The sequence below is a fragment of the Grus americana genome, chromosome 1, assembly GCF_028858705.1.
Source record: "Grus americana isolate bGruAme1 chromosome 1, bGruAme1.mat, whole genome shotgun sequence".
Taxonomy (NCBI): domain Eukaryota; kingdom Metazoa; phylum Chordata; class Aves; order Gruiformes; family Gruidae; genus Grus; species Grus americana.
The window spans coordinates 96,670,112-96,683,014 of NC_072852.1; the positions used below are offsets into that span (position 1 = coordinate 96,670,112).

A 12,903-nucleotide genomic window follows, 5' to 3' on the forward strand; every position below is an offset into this window, starting at 1 on the left:
ATTTTGATGAATCCCATCTTCATGTGCTGGTTTGAATCTTCCATATTATTTTATTCCTCCTTTCATGATATCTTACAGGAATTTGTAGCTGAAAGAATAATGCAGACACTGAATCCTAATAGATCAAAGATTTGACATCTTTATGGACCTCTGCTTAGTTATATGTAGGGTTCTGCGGAATTGCATAAAGTTCTTCATAAATCAGAATTCCACTTGCCAGACTGGTTGCCTTGGAACAGCTGAATTGGATTCCTTCTCTTGTTTTAGACTGGTGACAGGGAGGGGAAAAGTCACAACCTGGTCACAAATGTGTTTTTTTAACAGTAGCAAAAGCAAGTTACAGAATACATGTAAGTGCTGTTAGGTTTCCAGTCCATAAGTACCAAAATATGCCAAATTTTAAATTTTCAAGTCTTTGCAACACTTTTTTCTTTTTTTTTTCAGAATAGTAAGCTTATAAAATTTTGTAACCAGGGAAGGAGGACTATGCTTAATGGCGTGTATATTTAAATCATTCACAATGTAGGAATATATCATATATACTCATGAAATGTTGAACTTATTATTTGCAATGTAACTTTATTTTAAAATCAGATATGTTGGCTCCAGCTCATACCAGATACAAATCTTAAAGTTATCCCTCCAGAAAGATGATAGTTACAGCTTCAATATCTGAAAAATGTTACACTTGCATTTGTTTTAAAACTGAATGTGTAAATCTTATAATTAAAAAATATTTTTCTTTAGGCAAAAATCAACTATCAAAGATCTAGTATTTGGCCTGAATCATTCAATGTAATGCCTGATAAGTTCTACTTGAATTCTCTGTTGGGTTTGTCTTTGTTTTTCCTGCCAGGAATAATGAGTGCTTTAACATAATTTCACATTTATACAGCTTCTTTCACGTGGATTATTTTTTTTTTAACCAGCAAAACAAGTTATAAATGGAAATAATTTTATCCACTTGTTTAGCAGCAACTGTTATCAGGAGAGAATATAAACTCTGTTTAAGATGGCATATCCTCTGTAAAGAATGAAGATAAGAAATGATGCATTCTGTGTTTGGTGAAAGACAAACCACAAGTTAAGGTGATGAACCATAATTCTGACAAAAGAATTATTCAGAAGACTTTTTTTTGCTGGATTCAGGTTTTAATGCATAAATATGTAGACATTTAAAAAAATAATTTACCTAGGATTAAAAAGCCATAGGACTGAAGATACATGTTTAAATGTGTTCTTCATTAAAACTACAATGTGAAGTTAGGTACAAAAGAAAATTATACGAGTGTTATCCTTAGTGTATTGCTTCTTTGAATACAACAGAGCCAAAAGGCTGCTTGTTAATGTATACTTCACTCCTCTCCAGTGGCTGTATCCAGAAGACAAGAGTGGGTTTGTTTCTTTGATAGATGAATAGAAGAAATAGGGAAGAGGCCGGAAAACAGGTGTGTCAGCATATAGCAAGTGTCCTTCCAAAGAGAAAACAGCTAAGTCTGTGGTTTATCTTATCATTAGCTTTTATGCTTTGAATTAATCTGCAAAGTAATATCAGGTGAAAAGTACAGAGTAAGGTGCTTTTTAGTAATTATTCCTAAGCATGTGTTTCTGTTATGATAAGTGATTATGCATACTGGTTCTGGCTGTGATGGAAAACGGGAAAAAGTCTGTCCTCAGTTTGCACTGACTATAGCAGCTAGCATAGATGTATCTGGCTAGGTATGCCAAAACTAGCTGGAATAGCTATTATTTTACTAAATAGATGCTCTTTATCTTTTGGGGTTTTATTGGTTACCAAAAGGTTTGATATTTTTTCTCTTTAGTTGATAATTTTAGCAAGCTTAATGATTTCCAAAAAATAAACACATAAATTAAAAGACACATTCATCAGCTATTAGACTATGCAGCTTTCCTACTGTCAGAGGAGCTTCTACAGGCTGAGGTTCATAAGCAGTGTAGGTGTACATTCTGATTTTTTTTCTTTCTTGTTTGTATGATAAATTTATGTTTAAGATAAGGTGATAGAGTATCTCATGAGGTACCTTCAATGCCCTGAGAAATAGCATTTGAACCAGTTTTCATTGTCCTGCTCTAACAGTATGATTTATGGAAGCTCTCTTAGGACAGATAGTATTTTTATTTTTCAAGATTTTGAATGTGTTGAGTATTTAGTTTCAGTTGAAACTCATAATTTTAAAAGATGCAGGTGTGAAGACTGAGTGGAGAAAGTGAAGTTGAGAAAGCTTTTCTGTCTCCTCTCTCCCCTCTGCTGGAATCACAGAATCACAGATTTGCAGGGGTTGAAAGGCACCTCTAGAGATCATCTAGTCCAACCCTCCTGCTTGAGCAGGATCACCTAGAGCAGGTTGCACAGGATCACGTCCAGGTGGGTTTGAATATTTCCACAGAAGGAGACTCCACAGCCTCTCTGGGCAGCCTGTTCCAGGGCTCTGCCACCCTCAGAGTGAAGAAGCTTTTCCTCATGTTCAGATGGAACCTCCTGTGTTCCAGCTTGTGCCCATTGCCCCTTGTCCTGTCACTGGGCACCACTGAAAAGAGTCTGGCCCCATCCTCTAGACATCCATCCTTTAAATATTTATAAGCATTGACGAGACCCCCTCTCAGTCTTCTCTTCTCCAGGCTAAACAGACCCAGCTCTCTCAGCCCTTCCTCATATGAGAGATGCTCCAGTTCCCTAATCATCTTTGTAGCCCTCCGCTGGGCTCTCTCCAGTAGTTCTCTGTCTTTTTTGAACTGGAAGGGGAAACCAAGGTCGAATGATCCACACCAAATTACATGAACTTGGTTTATAACTTTGGAGGGTGACATAAACAAATCCAGCATTCAAAAACACGTCTGGTCCATGGTGTAAACTGCACTATCTAATCCTACTGGGATGCAGGGGAGAGGAGACAGTGTGCAAAAGAGACTTAGAGGCTAATATACTACTGCTCTGAGTAGTTAACGCAGCTTATTTTTATCTCCTAGTGTCACCACTTTCACTCTTAACTGGCACCACACCCATGATTTTGGAGAGTGTTTCTTTTGCTGCTGTTATGTGAAAGGTGGACCTATTCAAGATGCTGCAAAGCTTCTCTGTTGCATAGTCTTCAACCCTCTGAGGCTGTGGTACCCAACAGATCAACCCGTAGCTGTGGTGTTCTATTAACCTCTTGGAGCTGCAAGTAGATAACTTCAATTATCTGGAGTCCCGCTAGTGCATGGATTATGTAGCTTGGCCCTTAGAAAATTATCTCCGAAGCAAATACACAAAACTAAATAGCTGAAGCTCCTAATCGTAAAGCAGAAGAAATTCTGCATTGCCATTTAAGCTGTACTTTAATTAATCTGACACGTGTATGCTGAAGGCCAACAATCTGGAAGTTTTTTTAAATCTTCATCATTTACCCACTGTAGCAGATTTTTTATTTTTTTTTCTTCTCAATGTTCCTTCTGGATTGACTGTTCTTATCACTTGTGTGCTTTTGAGTGGTGTTTAAAAAGTCCTTTTTTTAATGTGTCAAAAGGAAAAAAAAAAAAAAAAGCAGAATCACTGTGTCTGTCTTGGTTAGCAGATTGCCACTTTGTGCTTCAGGTTCCGGTAGTTTGTAAGGAAAAGCACCACAAAGTTATCTTAACATTTCAAATTCAAATGGAAATCCTTTCTTATTCAAAAACATTGTCAGTAAAAGGGGAAAAATTATCCTTGGAGATTGCTGAGGTAGAATATGGCTGAGGAAATCAAACATACTTAATCTTTTAGGGGGATTGTAAATTTTTGTTTAGGTTTGCTTTGGCTTGGAATGCTTCAGGATGGGCTCCATCCCCATCTTTCTGTCAAAGCTTTGCAGAGCAGAGTAGGGAAAGGTGCTTAAGACATTGACATGGAAATAAGCAGCTCTGAGTCCACAGCTTTGAATGCCTACTGAGGGCAGGACTAATGAACAAAGCGTCATCATTTTTTCATTGCTCATTTTTAGCAGAGCCTTAGTACACTAGTGAAGATTTAAATAGTAGCTCACAAGGACTAAGAGTTGATATTTTTCATCAGGAACTTTTCCTTAACAAAACCAGTCAGAATTGTACATACAAATATAATGAGATACTGCTCATGCACTTTTGTCTTGTATTTACCTCATGTAACTTTGTATTTGGTTTGCATAGTTTTATATAGAGAAGTGGTGTGTGTTGGTACAAAATGAGTGTTCTCTGACAACTTTTGTCTCTGGCAAGGCTCTAAATAAAGGAAAAAAGGGAAACTATTGAATGAAACACTAATACTGTACACTCGTAATGCTTGGGCGTACCAGATATAATGTGCCTGTCAGCCCACTGTCCTGAAACATCCCTTAAATCATTTTAATGTCTCTTTTTTTCGTTCTTACTAATACACTTTGTTGTCCCCTACACTGCTGTCATGTTGTATTACAAGAACCTGCACATGAAGTCTGCTCTGCTCTTCTGTCACCTCCAGGTCTTTTCCAGCATGAGCACTGTCTGTACGTGTCCTCTTCCTTTCTCCTGACACTCGCTTTGGATTACATTTCCACACAATACATTCTTTTTTTTTTAAAGAGTATGCTGAATAATACCAGGTTTCATACTATTGATAGGTGTCCCTAAATAACGTAATGCATTGCCTTTTACTGGGCTCTAATGTTCTTTGACACAAATAGATTAAAGTCTATTAAATGTTGCACATTTGGGGTGTTTTACCTAAAAGGTTTTAGAAGAAAACTAAGCAGAAATCCTTTGTAGTTATCAAGGCCTAGATTTATTACAATCTCTAAATAATTTACAATGTGTTTCATGTATGAGCTTTCAAATTTAAATGATTTTTAAAAGTGATGCTTTTTAACTCCGTTAAAAAATTAGTTAGCTCAAGCTTTGTAGTCACAAGTCATCAGTGTTGAGTGAGAATAAAAATTGTAATCCATTTTAACATAAAGTGTGTACTTTTTACAATTCCTCACATTATCTTAACAAAATGAATGAGCTTTCATTAGGAAAAAAGTAAAAAGTACAAGATTAAAGTTGATGAGCTAAATCAAGGTGTCCTGCTTGGTTGATTTAAATCCATGATTAAAATCAGTGATTTGATTTAAATCAATCCACTGTTCTTTCAGCCAGCCTGAAAGGAACTGTTCTTCATTTCCTGCCTAATTAGAATTGCTTCTGTAAGATTAGTTAGGATTGCGCCTTGATACAGCAAACCTGCTGCACCCTCTGAATTCCCTGAATGTTTTTTTGGGAGGGTAGAATACCTTTTTTCCTGTTGTTTTCCTGCTTTTCAAATAATAGCTTTACTGAAGTGATACTTCCGCTAGAACAGTATACCACTATCTTGTCCCTTAATAGCTGGGTATAGAAAAGCGGGTCTACAATCATAGCTCACCTTGTCTGTTAAGGATCATTTCAGCTGGATGACTTCTTCAAATACCAGGCAGGAGGTTGATGCTCCCTAGTATCTTCCTGCTGTCTGTCCATTACACTAGGACTGACGTTCCTGGGTACCCTGACCGGTACATCTGTGCAGCCTGATGGCTGGTGCCAGGTTACCCTTCTCCACAGAAACAACTGAAAATAGAAGTATGAAGAGATAACTAAGTAAATGAGAGGCAGTAGAGCTAATAATGGCTATTTTTTCCATGGTTTCATGCCCATCGGTGTGTCCTCTGGAGATGAAGCCAATGAAGGTTCCCATGGAAGCTTGTCTCTTCCTGGGAGCCTTCCAAGCTTCTCCGCAGGGTGGATACTCTCGTAGCTTGTCAATTTAAGCTTGTTTTGCAGCCTTTTTCTGAGCTGGCCACTATCTATCCTTCTTTTTTCTTTTTTTCTTTTTTTCTCTTCCTCTCCAGCTTCATGACACTGCTGGTTATGAAGTGTCTCCTATTTCCCTGTGAAAGTTTAATAGAAATTATCAAGTTCTTAACACATTGGCTTCCTGTGGGGATACCCACAAGCAGCATGATCATGTAAGCTTCATTTTCGCTGGGTGTAAAGAAAAGCCTCTAACACAGCTCTAAAGAAGGTGTATCGTACTAACTGTATTCCAGTTATTTTCAGGCATACAGAAGCATCTATGATGACAAACTACTTTGTTCTCTGAAGTGTAACTAAATAGCAATTTCTGTTGTAGCTATTGTATCCATCCTGAGAAATAAAGAAGTGATTTCAGCCTGGTGCGAAATCCAGGACAAAATCAGAATATTTTCCTGCATTTCATTTGGGCCTATAAGCTGATTTCTTCAGAAAAGCCTTTAGTTGTTGATTTTCTTACACTGATTGGTGTGTGAGACAAGTCCTAGGAAAGGATGGTCTTCTGTAGCAGGACTGTGGACAAGCCAACCCAAAGTGACCTTCTTTCCAAACGCTGCCTACCTGGCCTCTGCTGGTCATGAGAGCTTTGTGCTGCAGCTTTCCTGTAGAAGAAAAGGGTTTTCAATAAGGCTCTTCTCCTCCCTTGCTTTTCTCTCTTACTTAGATTGCACAGCTGTTTAAGAAAGAGATTACCACATACTCCAGATCTTTGGAGTGCCTAATATTGTGAGATATATGGGAAGAACCTATAAAGTATTACTTTATTAATAATGTGCAGAGATACTATGTTTGAAAATAATACAGTTCTAAAAGCTGAAGAATTTACCTTTACGATGAAAACGAAAAATGTGTAAAACCTTGCTTGTAGTTATGATAAGGAAACAATGTTTTGTTAGATAGAATATAATTTAAAATATGTTATGGGATTTTACATTTTCTAAAGAAGGAGTTGCCAATTCAAATTAGGAAACCTCTTGTTGAGGGATTCAGACAAGCCATATGGTACTCTCTTGAAAACATCAAGGCAAGGGAAGTATCGTGTGGGCTTTTATCACATTTTAGTCATTTTGAGAAGAAAATATGTTTTAATATTTTTATGTGTACAAAATGGCTCATATTGCAATTTAATGAGAAAGAAATTATGTCTACCTAAGATAAATCTAGATAATGAAAACCTACTCAGCTTGATTTAAGGTGCCTTGTTTTGATTGTAGAGTACTTAATATATTGAGAGATTTTTTTTCTAATAGCTATGATGGATATTAATTTTATGTTGGACTCATTTTAATATTGCAGCAGCCAATTTCAGATACTTATATGGACTGTCTAGAGTGGAAAAACAATTCTTGGAGCAGCTGTTGTTGCACAGGAGGCAAGTTTAGGTGTGAAGCTACTTTTAGGAACTGATTGGTATTCCAGACTCAAAGCAGAGGCACGATGCTTATTAAATGATGTCTTAGGATAATGTCAAGGGTATAACGTGAACGGTGCTGCAGAAACCCTCTTACACCTCTGCAGCCTGGTGGTCTGTCATCCGATTCAAAGCTGCTTTGTGCCAACTGTCCGTGGCTACTTCCTACCCATCCTGGCTCTGCCACAGCTGGCAATCCTCCTCAGCCGTGGTGGGCAAGCCATTGCATGTCTGCAGACCTTTGCTTTGCTGTCTTTAAACAAGTATTATAGCAGTTACATCCATGGGAAACTGTGTTCAGATCCATTGGTGAAAACCGTAATCTGTAAGTGGGAAGTTTGATATTTTTAGGCTCTTACTGACTTCTTTAAAAAGGATACTTTTGAGCGCTGTTTCTGAAGGTCCAGGTTCACAGTCCTTGTGAGCAGAAGCTGCGGGTTCCTCTTCAAAGGTCCCCATCCTCCTGGCAGGAAGGAACGACCGGGGACCGGCAGGCAAGCAGGGGGTGTGCTGAAGCCCTGCTCCAGGGGGGCTACACCCGGCACCTGCACCAGGTCTCAAAACCCAGCCTCTTCACTGCTGTCACTTGATTCTGTGGATTTGGTTTAAGCTGTGAACATCTATCTTTCAGACTGAATTTGCATATCAAATGCATTTAAGTAAAGAAAAAATGCATATAAAAAATTAAAGCAAATCAGCATAAAAAGCTGATTTGTACCTATGAGAAACTAAAGGCAGCTGCTACTTTGCTGGAGGGTGACCTGGGTTATTCTGGTTCATTGGTTGTTTTTTTGTTGGGGGGGTTTTGGGATGTGGGTTTTTTTGTGACACCCAGTTAAGACCAACATAAAATTAGATACATTATCCCAAATACTATTGATTCACCCCCATGCACACACAACCCATACTACACGTGTCTTGAGCACATGCACGTGCCGTGGCATCCCTCTGTTCTATCAGGCAAACCAATACTGACATTTCTGCAAGGACCCTGGCCTCTTAAAAAAGGCAACTTCTAAAGAATAAAACTTTGCAAAGTCACTTTTATCTTCACCGTGCGACATTTGTTTCCCATTAATTTAGAGTTAAAAGGTTTGTTGTCAGTATCAGGGCATTAAAAACATACATCATTCCCTGAGCTGTTCAGACATGGTCAAAGCTCACATAAATAATTCTCTAGCCGTGGTATTTTAGGGAGGACACCATCTGGCTCCAAAAAGGAAAAAGGATTCCAGAACTAATAATTAGTTTTCAGGATTTCTTCAGAATAATTAGATGTAGGAGCATTTTTTTAAATATGTGTGCTAATTAGTACATGTTTTTACAGAAGCTGGAGACTATTAAAAATCATTCTGCTTCCTCACAAAAGCCAGAATAACAACTTTTTGTCTTTGGGGGCCAGATCCTTTGCCCCACTGAGCTATCCTAGCACCCCTCCTGACACTAAGAGATGGTTTGAAGTAGCTGTGAGATTGTTTTGTCTTTTCAGAAGTGTTTTTTGCCAGGTACCCAGCACGGTCCCGTTCCTCTTGATGTCGAGTAGTGGTTAGGAAGGGCAATAGGTGGTGGGTGCTCTAGGAGTCCCCTCGGGCATGATGGCTTTGACGGCCTCAGCACAGCAGGACAACTTGTGACTGACTGACTCAGGGATGCTTTTAACTTACCGAAAGCTGAAGCCGTCTCTCGCCAGGCACTGTGTGAATGCTGTTTCTCTGCAGAAAACACAAGATGACTCTTATGAAAGAAGTAAGGTAGCTCTCATTTACTTTGCGGTGCTGCAGTGTAAAGATATGCACGAAGGCTTTGCCGTTCCTGCTTCAGCCTGGTGCTGCAGTAGCTTGTGTGCTTGGCCAACATATGGGCTGCATAGCAAACACTTTGTCTCTGATGGTTGTTGCAAAACTGTAATGCTCAGAGTACGTAATTAGTGTCAAAAAATGGATAACTAGCACTGTACAGGTAAAAGCTCCTGCCACAAATCAAAATAACAACTCAGGAGACCTGTCTTCTGTGTTCCTGCTCAGGGAGAAGCGGTGACACAGGCAGCAGCAGCACCTAGATAAGGAAATTGATAATTATGGCCCAAATACGTAGGTCAAACCAGCATGTTGAACTGTACTTAAATGTGCAGTTAGGCATTAATGCAGTTTACAAGAGCAGAATGCACTGCAGAGGCTGTCATGCTAACTAAAACTCGATTGCCTTCTCCACAAAGAGTTTCTGACAGGTCTTTAGAGAAAGCGGCCGACTTTCACATCAACATGTGTGTTTACAGAGAGTGTCAATGACAGCCTAAGTGTTGGCCACTCTGCGCTGGAAGCCGTGCATCTAACTGAGGCAGGCTACTCTGAAGGAATTGCTGTTTACTCAGCCGTTCAAACCGAAATCTAAAATTACAAGCATCCAGATCTGTGCAGCTGCTAACATTTCTGATACTGCTGTTCAGGACTATGTCAAAATGAGCGGTATGTAGTGAACGCATTCCCTAAAGCCAGGCAGTCAAGGTTTTTCCATTCCTGCGAACCGCGTACCGGGTTTTATTTGTGGCAGGGGTGCATGCTGCATGCTTGGAGTTGGGGGGCTCATTGAGCAGGGGTTACACTCTGGAAATTACAGTGGCTCCACGGGTGTCCTGAAGTGCTCTGCTGAAGGTTGGGCTGGGCTGGGTCCCTGAGCAATTGGTTGATCGTGCCTCTTTGTTATCTTATAAATGGGGTCCTGGACTTTCAAGAGGCTGCCACAAAATATATAATAATAGGGAGGGAAGCCTAGTCAGCATAACTGTTTTCTAGTAGTAATGCTGATGTTTTGTGCCCTAGTCCTCCCTCTGTGGGACTATTTGTTCTTGAAGATCAATCTTTCAAATATTTATGCACATATTTAAGATCTGTATTGCTTCTGTTTGCACATGCTTACAGTAACCCTTTGGTACCCTTTTTGGAACTAAAGATAGGCCTTACAGCAGATGCTGCTGGTTTTAAACTTTATGGCAACACTCTATTTGCAGAAAACAATGCCTACAGTTTAAAATTCTAGAAAGTAACTCATGTATTAATTTAAAAAATAAATAGGAACCATACTTTGCCTTTTCTAATGCTTAATAGTTTTCTCCAGAGGGCATCTGAGACTTATAGCAATTTGTTCAATAACTGGACAGTACCTTTGTGGTCTAATGTTATATTATATTGGAAAAAATCATTGTAAGCTGTGAGCCCGTCCACCAGATTTGAGCTGCTGTTGAGTAGTGTCTTCCAGTGTTGTTTTATATATGCAGCATTTTAAGCAATGGGGGTATCTTGTAAAAACAATAAAGAATCCATGCAAAGGAGAAAAGTAATAGCACATCAGATGCTAGCTTATATATGCACATACATATGTAAATACATATGAGGTGGAAGCAGACCCCAATATTTGGCAGCGTTTCATACTATCACACATGTCAGTAATATCCGCAAATAGAAATGACGGGCACTGAAGTCACACCAGCCTTACATATTTCCATATCTGTGTGTCTGTGTTTCACCATTGAATAAGGGTCTGTGTACTGTTAACTCTTTCTTTTTATATATAGTTTGGAGTTTGTGCTGCTGACACACCTGTTAATTTTCAGCATTCTGGTTAAGAAAGGCAGAGAAAGATGAAACTTACAGAAACGAAGGTGATGCTGATTTCTCCGGTCAGCGAAAGTGCACATCTGCTTCAGCTCTTCCTCCTACAGCAGGAGACAGTTGCCAGTACCAGGGCTGGCTACAGGCATCTGTGAAATTTAAAAAGCTGTGTCTGTGAGGAGCCCATTAAATCTAAAGAGAGCCTCAGAGGAGCTGTCAGTCACTTATTTTAGCATAAATCATAAGGATTTATAGCATTATACTTTCAATGAGCTTTCCCCCACACACACCTACGTTACTGTGCTATCAGTGAAATGATAGGTCTTGTCTCCAGGTAACAAAGACCTGTTGATGATTCGGTGAGTCTATATTCATCTCATCTGCATTGCTTTGTCCTCTCCCTTATCAGTAGGGAACGCAGTTGGAAAACAGATGGAGCAGCCAAAAGCCTATCATCAGCTAGGGGGGGTGTCCATCCAACCACAGCCACCTGATGGTACATAAATGCGATGCTTTCCATTTGACAATTTACTGCCCTAATTCGGAAGGTCTGGACGTTTTCTGTTGAAAGCACGTACAGCTTTTTCCAGCCACTCAGTGTTACAGAAGGATAAATCTGTCCTTCCTCTATGCCCTTTAAAATTATAACTTCTTTAAGGGTTTGGGTAATTTGGGAGGGTTTTTTTGAGGTCATTAGTGCATGGTTTTCACCACAAGTAAATGCAACTCATTCACAGAAAATAATATCCTGTACACAGTTACACACATTACAGTCACAGGTTATGATTTGCTCTGTTGGTGAAATCTAGCTGGTTTCTTTGGGAATAAACACTGCTAAACCCGGCAAGCAGCTGGTCCAAGGAAGTGTGACTGCAGTATCGAAGTGTGGCAGGACACTGCCTGTTAATTAGCTGTGGACTCTGCAGCCTTGATGACAGGTGAGTAGGAAGAACATGTTTCTGTGATACACACTATTGGATGGACAATTTTGGGAGGCAGAGCGTCAGTGGAATCCACATGGTGCACATCTGCAAGTTGCCAATCAGACTTGGATTCACCAAATATTTTATTTCTTACTTATTGGGGTGTACAGTACTATTACAGAAATACAACTGGAGCTTCTGCAAATGTTTCAGAGCACAGGTAAAAAAAGAGAAGCAAACGCTATGCCTTCTCCACACAGATTCTTCTCTGCTTGCTGGAAACCCCATTTGCTGCAGAGGGGAATGCTGGCAGCAGATAGCAAGCCAGTGGGAGAAGCTGGAGAGCTGAACCTTAGGATAGTTTTGCATGAGTAAGCAAATGCCCAGGTGAATGTGCAGGCAATGGAGAGGGTGAGGTTTGCACATCTGGAATGTACAGAATAGTAGAGATCTGACTTTTTTCTTTGTTGCAGGATTACTTGACAGGGCAAATCATGACATGAAATAGAGGAACAACAAGCATAGTTTAAGAAAAATTACATTATTGAAAACTGCCATGCACTAATTTTCAGCTTGGAAGGATCCTAGACAGGCAGAAGGGAAGTACCTCTGTAGGCAGAATGCCGACAACTCACAAAAGGAAAGTGGTTAGAACAGTGTCTGCTGCCGAGATTCCTTTGGATGGAACGATTACAGTGACATTGATTTAACTACATTAAGTTTTCTAACTTTTTGTGTTACCTTGTTTTTCCTAATTCCTAATTTTCTTTCATTGCATTTATTTACTTTTAACCAGAGTGATCAGTGATTTTTATTTTTTTTGCTCATACTTTACAAAATTATCCTCTCATTTGCTTTCTCATACCTTGATTTTTCTCTTGAGACTCCTTCATGCTTAAGGAAATGTAAGAAATACATACATGTTTTGGGAAGTACATTCTTTGTAACATATAAATTGTTACTAAGTTTTCACTTATCAAGAAACTCAGTATTCTTTTTTATTTACTTTTAAAATGGGAGGTATGGATAATTCCTACCTGTTACTGCACTGCCAAGCCTTAGGTGTGTTAACCACGCAATTTTCACTAAGTAGAAAAGGTGCAGAAAGCAAGTGAGGAAAAGCAAGTAGCTTTAATGCTGT

At 39.3% G+C, this 12,903-nt stretch overlaps 1 protein-coding gene and 1 long non-coding RNA gene across 4 annotated transcripts in view; one reads left to right on the forward strand and one right to left on the reverse strand.

Moving 5' to 3' along the window:
* Positions 1-12,903, forward strand: part of ALCAM (activated leukocyte cell adhesion molecule) — a 124,415-nt gene that overhangs the window by 64,147 nt on the left and 47,365 nt on the right. Inside the window, exon 1 of one of the 3 annotated variants that reach the window (XM_054838099.1) lies at positions 9,576-9,696. The exons of the other annotated variants lie outside the window; for them this stretch is intronic. Coding sequence (XP_054694074.1) covers positions 9,690-9,696 — 7 coding nt within the window. The 5' untranslated portion in view covers positions 9,576-9,689. Of the gene's footprint in view, positions 1-9,575; positions 9,697-12,903 lie in introns of those variants that run through there. 3 annotated transcript variants of the gene reach the window in all.
* On the reverse strand, positions 5,469-11,200 carry LOC129211271 (uncharacterized). The gene is made up of 4 exons (XR_008578803.1): positions 11,130-11,200; positions 10,880-10,988; positions 8,896-8,943; positions 5,469-5,577 (listed from the first exon to the last, which is right to left on the reverse strand). It is a non-coding gene; the product is annotated as an uncharacterized LOC129211271 (long non-coding RNA).